The following is a 9,476-nucleotide window of genomic DNA, read 5'->3' on the forward strand; positions in this document are numbered from 1 at the left end:
CTTGCTGCCTTTTCTTTTTCTTTTGCTACATAGTGGAGGCTCAGAGCTGTACACTGAATTGAGCAGGACATAGCAGGATGCAAAAGGAGCAGTAGAGAGGGGCGAGGGACACCCACAGCAGAGTAGAAGACCAAGATATAGAGACTTGGACAAACAGTGGGTATCGTAGTAGTGGTGGTGTGGGGGGGGGGGTGCAGGAGAGTGTGCATGAAGTGGACAAGATGATGCATGGGGTGGTTAGTATGGATAAAGAAGGAAACTCCAAGGGGGGAAAGCTGGAAATTTTGATGCATGGGGGATTGGGCTGGGATGGGAGGCATTTAATAAGGGTAGAAAAGATCATGATTTTGGATTGGGGATGATCTGAGATGGTGGTGAACAGCTCGCTGTCTTAAAGATTTGGAGGGAAAATTGAGATTGAAGAGAATGTAGAAGTTGGTTCCACATGTGGGGGGGGGGGGAAGAGGACCAAATGAGTGGAGGTGAGCCATGGTTCTGGATTTTTGGAAGGTTCCCTGGGATGGAGATGTTGGTTGACTGCGTGTGTCCTGCAGACACTTGGGGGAGACCATGTATGTAGAGGGCAGAGGGAGCAACACCAGAAAAGAGGTGGAAGATGACAGAGACCACCAACCTGTCTGCAATGGGAAAGTGATAGGTTCATAGAATCAGCTTCATCGCAGGAGAGTGCAATGATCTTGACGGCATTGGTTTCCATGGCATCCAGCTGAGCAAGGTGTGAGCCAGAGGGGAGAGCAGTATTGCATCAAGCTGCAGATGAAGGCCTTGTTGGTGGATAAGAGTTCAGGTGTGCCAAGGAAAGTGCTTGATGGAAGATGCCCAGTTGATGACTGGCTTTGGGGGCCAGCTTAGACATGTAAGATGTGTAGGCTTTATTTAAAATTCACACACTTCACCAAAATTACATTGAGTGGGGTTTTCTATTACCAACATTGTGGCATGTCTTGTTCCATTAGTATTTGGTTAATCTGTATGTTTTTATTCCAACCACATGGAATCTAACCTGCAACCATTTCCTTGACTGGTTGTGGTTGCCATCACCTTGGGTGTGGTCACTGAGTGTGCTGTGTGGATGATCACAATCCTTGACAATACTTTTCTTGAATGCATAGTCCTCCAAAGCAGGTTTATGACGTTTTATCTCTTGCCTGCAGTAATTTTCATTATGTAGGTTGTGCAAAAATTGCATTTGCAATTTATTGAGACCTTTTATTGAGACCTTTGCTGATCCACATTTATTGAGACCTTTGCTGCAATTACAGCTTTAACTGGAGACCAAAGATTTGAAGTTTACTTTTGGTTCATTTAATTGCTCTTCCCTCTCCTCTCAGTGACTTCTCCAATCTTGTAACTCCAGGAATCAAAGCAAGCAGCAGCCACAGTCCAGGACTGCAGGACAACAGATGACAAATTCTCCTGGCAAGCAAATGTCCAACTCGAGCATTCACGGTTATTCCGGCAGGCGGGATGGAGGCAACCAGGCCATTGCATCTCCGTGGGTCGGAGCCACACCCCGTGCAGCCGTGGAGAGCATGAACGGCACGAGGCGGGACGCGGGTTCTCCCAGGATTGAGTTTGTGGGAGGAAGCGATCCCTGCAGCTCACTCTACCAAAGAAGGTACTGGTGTTTGAAAAGAAGAATTTGAGTAGTAGTAGTAGTCGTCCACAGCATTTGCAGTGCCAATATGTCTGACAGATAGGCCAATCAAATGCACTGTAACGTATGTATTTCACAACTCGGCCTGTGATGTATCTGCATCGTAAAAATGGTCTGGTGGGAGTTTTTATAGTGCCATCTTTCACTTATTCGGTTTTATTGTACATTTGTTCGGTTCCCTTAACCTTGGGTGTTGAGTGAGCTTGGCCCCTGACTTTTACTTGAAACTACACTCACCAGACATTGAACAATTTTTCATTGCTTTGGAAATTACAGACAAGCTGCAACTTATGTTCATCTCACCCCTCCCTTCCACAAAATTGTGTATTTAAAACTTTGGCAGGTAACTTTTTCTCATTAGAGTTTAGTTTGACTGAAACACAGCACAAGTCAAATATAAACAAATGCTTACAATTGCACATACTATATTTTGGTGAATTGGCAGATTCCTGCCTTTTTGCATCCATCGGTCAGTCAAGGTGTTTCATCACCACCTAAACATCAGGTGTTTTTTTTTTTTTGTTTGTTTGTTTGTTTATCCACCCCCCCCCAAATCGATGGTGCCATGCTAATTGCCACCAGGGCTGTTTGTGGGTGCAGTACCTTTCACATGAATTGCCATTTGAAAAAAAAGTTCAAATCCACAATTTTGAGAGCCAGAATGCATGTGTGTGTATCCATCTTGGTGTTATGGCAAAAGACGGGCACAGGAATTGTAGTGGCTGTCTCAGAATAGCCTTCATCAGGAACTATGCTTTCCTCAGATCTTGAATACTTTCCACGAGGGGCAAAGCAGTGCAGGGATGCAACAGCTTGCAGGAGCCAAATAAATGTTGTTCTTTGCACATGTGTGCTTGCACGTCTTCAATTATTTCTTTTCCTTTTTATTTTTCACCCTCCTAAGTTCTAAATGCTATGCTCGCAGCATTGCAAATACTATTTTCGACTTTCCAGACTGTAGAATACACTTGGCCAACATGTGTATTCTGTTGTCTTTCATCTCCTTTCAATGTCAAAGCTGGAGTACCCCCAGGCAGTGTTCTCGGCCCCATCCTATTCCTAATCTTCATCAACCATCTCTGATTGGAAAATCCTCTTTCGCTCATTGCTGATGACTGTACATTCTGCCATGACATCCATCATTATTTCGGCAGACAGGCAGCAGCCTCTTCCCTGTCTTCATAACTTGACAAAATCACAAACTGGTTAAAAACTTGAAATATGTCTTTTAATCCTGATAAATCTCACGCACCATCTTGCCGAAAGGACTGAATGGCAAAACCTCCAATCTACTTTCTTCACAACCCCCTCGAAGAAGTTCAGTCATTTCTACTCCAAGGTCTCACTTTAAGCCATGATCTTTCTTCGGCAAACCACATTTCAAAGTTGACGGACAAAGCCAGTTGCCATCTGGGCATCCTCTGCTTTGCAAAGTCCTTCCTTGGTACACTTGAACTCTTATCCACCGACAAGGCCTTCTCCCGTCTGGGCTCGTGCCCCTGCCTCACACCTTTCTCAGCTTGATGCCATGGAAACCAAGGCCGTCAAGATCATTAGAATGTCCTGCGGTGAAGCTAATTCTATGGACGTATCACTTTCCTATTGTAGACAAGTTGGTGGTCTGTCTTCTTCCACCTCTTTTCTGGTGTTGCTCCCTCTGCCCTCGCCATGCTTTGTATCCTCCAGGTATATGCAGGGTGCACACGGTCCACAAGCATCTCGCTCTGAGTAAAACTTCCAAAATCCAGGACCACTGCTCATCTCCATTAATTTGTTCCTGTTTTTGTTTTTTTGTTTAATTTTTGTTTTTTAATTAATTAAAAAATGGATATATATATATTTTTTCCTTCCTTGCATGTGGAACCAACTTCCACACTCTCTTTGATCCCATTCTTCCCTCCAGATCTTCAGCTGATCACCACCATCTCAAGGCATCCCCCATTCAGAACCACAATCTTTTTATACATTTGCTGCTCCCACCCCAACTCTTCAAAATATTGCTTGTATATCCATTTTGTCCACCTGATGCATTTTTAGTTATCTCTTTATTTATTTTGTATACAATGTCGAGGCTCGTTTTGAGAGCTAACACACAAACGTATAACAAGGCAGGAGATGAGTGGGGTGGGAGAGGGAAGCACAAAATTGTGGGGAATAGAGTCAATGGGGGATCTGTGGAAGGGAGAGGGATGGGGTGGGGGTACACCTTGGTAAACAAGATGGTAATCCAGGGACTTTCAGGAAGGAAAACGGGGAATTTGAAGGAGGTGGGTCTGGGGTGGTAAAAAAAAAAAACCCTTAGCTTGGGTAAAAAAAAAAGATTTTGGATGGGGGAAGACATGAGATGGTGGTGAACTGCTGTTTTGAAGACCTGGAGGGAGGAGTGGGATTGAAGAGAGTGTGGGAGTTTATTCCAGAGGTGGGGGAAAAATAGGAATGATAGAGTGAAGGTGAGCACTTATTTTTGACTGGCAGTTTCACCAGAAGGGGGATTTTGACAGACCTTGAGCACCCTGCGGAAATATTGGCGGGGGGGGCAAAGCCAGAGAGGAGACTAGAAGATAGAAAGACCACCGACCTGCTTCTGGTGAGAGGGTGAGACCCAAAGACTCAGCTTCATCATGGGAGATAACAATGATCCTAAAAGCCTTGGTTTCAACAGCTTGAAGCCGAGATAGATGTGAGTTAGGAGCACCACCCCAAAGGGGTAAGCAGTACTCCATCAGCTTGTGGATGAAAGCTTTGTAAGTGGCTTAAAGCTCAGGTGTGCCAAGGAAGCACATTGCATGATGTTGGATGCCCAGTCAGCGACTGGGCATCTTGGAGATGTGGCTTTCCCAGGAAAAAGCGTGGTGGAAAGTGAGGCCCAAAAGCTTGAATGAAAGGACTTCTTCAAGGGAATAAGGGGATTGTGAAAGTAGATGAGGTGGGGGGGGGGAGTTGGGTGTTTCCAGATGGTCCTTTCGGATAGACGTCGTGAGGGTGTGAGATTTGTCAGAATTGAAAGATATTCCAAGTGTTTGACCACCTTGTCATTTTATCCAGGTCTGCAGAGTGTGAAGAGGCTGCTGCCTACTGATCAGAGGGATGAGAAATGGTATGGCAAAGGATGGAGTCATCAGCAAAGACATTGAGGATTTTCCAGAAGGTCTGAGAGATCATTGATGAAAACCATGAAAAGATCAAGGCTCAGAACACTGCCAGCCTAGACGTGAAGAGGAGATGAGATTATTCCATCAAGCGCCATGCGTTGACTGCGACAGGAGAGGAAGTCCGTGAGCCAGAAGTGGAGATTGCCTTGGATACCAAAAGAAGAGAGTTTGGTGAGCAGTGCGGGATGCCAGACCGCATTGAAAGCTTGTGATATGTCTAGGGAGATGGCTCTCGTCTCATGTTTGACATTTAGGACCTCCATCCATTATTGGTAAAGCAGAAACAGCATATTCAGGGTTGAGTGACGTGGATGGCATTCTTCCATGCCCCTCATCGTTGACCGCCTCCCTTGTTTGTCTGTCTGTCTGTTTTCTCCCTCCACTCTGCTGTTGGTATTTTATTTCCCCCTGCTCCTCTTGCTGGTCTTTTTGTTATGTTTTGTCTTGAGACATTCAATTATTGCTCTTCCTTGAGTTTTGACGATACAAAAAAAACAGTCGAGGTTTGTGAAATTGTTGATTTGGGTTTTTCTTTGGGTTTTTTTTTATGTACAGGATCAAGGCTCTTGAAAGAGCGAGGTTATTTAGGGTAAAAGGCAACGAGCTTAGTGAGGCAACAGTTGGACACAAGCAAGGGAATGAACGAACTGGAAAAGAAAAGGAGGGGAAAACTAACCTGAAAGTAAGAGGATTGGATCGGCTAGGGTTGGGGCTCGTCCAAAATTGACATTTTCACAGTCGTGCAGAGAGTAGGAAGGGATGGGAAAAGGGGTGGGGGTGGTTGTGGGTTCCGACTCACTTATGACTTTAAATGCTTTGAGAAAATGGCATTTGTTTGTTTGTTTGTTTTTTTAAACCTGCAATTCACTGAAATGTTTTTTTTGTTTTTTTTGACACCCAGATCTATAAAATGGAGAACATAAACTCAAACATCTTGCGTTCATTGTGCATGAGATCACTGACAACCATGCCTCACACCGAGCGTTTAGCTTTATTGAAATCACCACATGCATGGCATGCTTCACAGCCGGCTATGCTGTGATTTCATAGCCAGCCATTGCTAGTGTTACCCTGTATTACCCTGCAGTACTGTGAAAATGTTGATGGATTTTGGACAGTCCCTTCATGGGGGTGGAAAAGATTGTGGGATTGGATGGTGGTTCGTTATCAACACAGAGTAATATTTGTTATACAGGTTTATTTTTAAAATCAAGTTTTGAGGCTTATTGTTGTGCAAAAATGAGGGTTAAAAACACTTGTCAACCACCTGTGGAAGGAAACATTGAATGCTTTGACAAACAGAATCTTTGGGGGAAAAAAAGGTGTGTACAGGAGTAGAAGTGAAGAATATAGTCAATATGAATGGACATGTCATGAAAAGGCAGTGAGCTGTACCCTTGAAGCATTGGAGGAAAGATTGTGCTTTCTACAATCTGGAATTCCCTCCCTGAATCTGTCCAAACACAATGGAATCCAGGTGATCATCAAGGCCTGTACTTTATTTTGGACCAGCAGGCCTTCCTCATGTCACGGATGGAATGGAATGACCGCCCAGCAGTTAAAGAATAGGGAGTATATTCTTTGGGGAGATAATTACCGCATTCATGTGCATGAGGATCAAATACATAATATAGCGACTTAAAGAACCCCCACTTAAACAAGTACATTGTTTCAGCTTGTCATGTATATTTGCTGAATTGTTTCCTCTACCATTCTTCCTAGGAATGTCCACAAGAATAACCGAAGAAGAAAAGATGATGACAAGAATGCTGTAAGTCTGTCCTTCATTGTTTCTCTCATTGATCAAACTTTGTTTCTGGGGATTTTTAACTTTTTTTTTTCTTTTAAGGTCGAATTCTTGAAAATAACTTCATGAATGTTGTAAACAAACAAGAAAATGAGGGAATATATGTATCTACAGAGCAGGGCTCAAAATACACAGAGCTGGCAGGCCAAAAGTTCCAAAATAGCCCACAAAATCAGACGGGGAGTGGGAGAGCGACAAAAAAATTCAAAATGTTGAGAGAAAAGTCACCCCGTAAATACATCGGCATGCATTATGACAAGTTGAGCATCCAAAACAAGTTTACTATGTTTCTGAAAAAAAAATTGTTAGCGATCTGCTTGCAGGTGCGACCATGTTGTTTATTTACCACACTTGGCAAAAACAATAATTGCGCAAGTGTGTTTTGTGGCTTCGCCAGCAAAAAAGGCTGTCCTGCTACAGTCTTTCACTGCACGACCTTTGGCGCGCAGGGAGCTCATTGTGGGTTATTATATGGTATCTCGCATATTAGATGACAGCATGGCACATGCTAAAATTGTGATCACAATGGAGCCCTTTCTGATTCACCGAAACCTTCCCAACCCACTGGTAGGACAGAATGCTTCAAAAGTACCTTCGAGCTCATCTTCTGAAACAAAGGCAGGTACTTCTTCCATCACTACCAAGAAGGAGAAGAAGAAGCTTATTCCAACAAAGTGAATAAGGTCATAAAATCCATTGGAAGTTTAAAATGTCATTGCTATCCATTTGTAAAACTGCAAAAAAATCTATAAAAAGAAAACCCTAAAAATATTTAATATATAAATGCAGAAGGTGGTAATATTACATGACTGCATCACTGAACAGAGTTGGTGAATATGAAAAAGGAGCCCTCCTAAAACTTAACCAAGGCAGTTTTTTTTTTTCCTCTCTCATAAAGAGCCCCCAAATATATTTAATATATTTTTAGCCCCGCTACAGTCTTTTGTAATGCAAAAAATCTTCCATGTCTCCTGAAGATTACTCAAATGCAGACTTTAAAATGTTTTATATATATATATATATATATATATATATATATATATATATTCATATATATATATTCATATATATATATATATATATATATATATATATATATATATTCATACATATTGTTACAGATCTGGGAACCATATGCATTCAACATACAGGTCCCAAGAGTCAGTTATTCCGTTAAGTATATGTGAGACAGGTCCCTTCCTTTTGTCTAGTTGGAGAATCAAAGGTGTGTGTTGCGACGGTTTAGGTGGGTTATATCCTCAAACCACAAATCCTCCAATGCCACACCCAGTGGACCATCCAGCTTGCGACTGAGTGAGCGCTTCGCTCGCCCAACCCGTAACCCTGCCCAGGAAGGGCATGCCGTGGACCCCTGTCCAATTGAGGCAGATGGTGACGTGTGCTTCACCGAAACCCCGCCCAGGAAGGGCATGCCGTGGAACCCTGTCCAATCAAGGTGGACAGTGGCGAGTGCTTCACGGAGCTCCGCCCCGTATGAAGGCTCTTTTGTTCCCTTTCGTGGGTATTTAAGACAGGGGCACGTCTGAAGAAAGAGGAGAAGTGCGAGAGCTGTGTGGATCCAACGAGAGTGAGAGGAGACTTCGTCACCCGTCCTACATCACCGCCACCGCCAGGAATACAAGTCGGTTGCGCGCCGTCTCCCTCGTGTTCCACGGGGAGAAGTGGGTCCCGTCCGCGACCCTGATCTCTGCCCGGGGACTATGTCTGCTCCACGCAGGTTCCTCCCTGAGCCGGATCACCATTGGCAGGTGCCGCACCGCGGAGCACCCCCTACCTCCAGCGTGCAGGTACCCCGCCGAACTGTGACCCCCAGCTCGTCTCTCCTTCTCCGGCTGCGGGGGTCTTCAATAAAGTATCTGTATGTGTGTGTCTGAGTGTGTTGGGCTGGTCTTTAAGTAGAACTGTATAAGTGCTTTTATTTGATCATTGTAAATATTTCTTGTATATTCGTGATAAGTCGTTCCTGTGTCTTTCTGTTTACTGTAAATAAATCATGTTAGAAATGTTCCCAGTCCAGTCCTTGCATTGCTCCAGCATGGTTCGGATCCGAGTTTCGGCGGGGTTTTATCCCCGGTGATTGGTTCATTGTAGCCGGGACGTCCTGGGCAGGCCCGCTCGACTGCATCTGAGCCGGAGAGGTAGGTGGCAGAGTGGTAGTCGGTAGGTGTAATTTTACCGCTGCCAGTAGAGTGAATCCGGTTTGGCCAGGCATTCCGAGGGCTTGGATCCCCGGTAGCCGAGACCGAGTGGTTACTTCGGTACATTGGATCAAGACAAAATAACCCTACGCCACGCTGTCGAGATATTGGCGTTCCACTGTCGTTAAAGCGACCCGCCGGCTCGCGGAGTTATCCGAGCGACGGCCTACAATTCCGGGAGGTTGGCAGGAGACGACATAACCTCCCCCACCTCGAGGTCGTTTTCACCACCGGCCCACGGCCCGCAACAATGTATATATGTATGTATAATATATATATATGTATATATATATATATATATAATATATATATATATATATATATATATTTATATATGTATATATATATATATATATATATATATATATATATATATATATATATATATATATATACATATATATATATATATATATATATATATATATATATATATATATACATATATATATATATATAATATATATTGTTGTGGTTACCAGATTCGCAAACCACCATTCAGGTCCCTTAGGTGAGATATCTCGGTAAGTACATGTGTAGTTAGGCCCAAACCCGTTGTCTAGTGGGAATACATGTCATTTATGCGTGCTGCGACTCTTCAGGATAGCCGTTTTTCTTTT

At 43.6% G+C, this 9,476-nt stretch overlaps 1 protein-coding gene across 14 annotated transcripts in view; it reads left to right on the forward strand.

Annotated features, from left to right (window-relative positions):
- The window catches only part of LOC147030343 (la-related protein 4B-like), a 146,004-nt gene that overhangs the window by 93,968 nt on the left and 42,560 nt on the right, over positions 1–9,476 (forward strand). For all 14 annotated transcript variants that reach the window (XM_085874276.1, XM_085874277.1, XM_085874284.1 and 11 more), the window contains 2 exons: positions 1,379–1,639; positions 6,553–6,601. In XM_085874276.1, the coding sequence (XP_085730402.1) occupies positions 1,379–1,639; positions 6,553–6,601 (310 nt within the window). The remainder of the gene's footprint in view (positions 1–1,378; positions 1,640–6,552; positions 6,602–9,476) is intronic.

The sequence above is a fragment of the Eptatretus burgeri genome, chromosome 3 (assembly GCF_056783735.1).
Source record: "Eptatretus burgeri isolate ZD-2024b chromosome 3, Ebu_testis_v1, whole genome shotgun sequence".
NCBI lineage: Eukaryota > Metazoa > Chordata > Myxini > Myxiniformes > Myxinidae > Eptatretus > Eptatretus burgeri.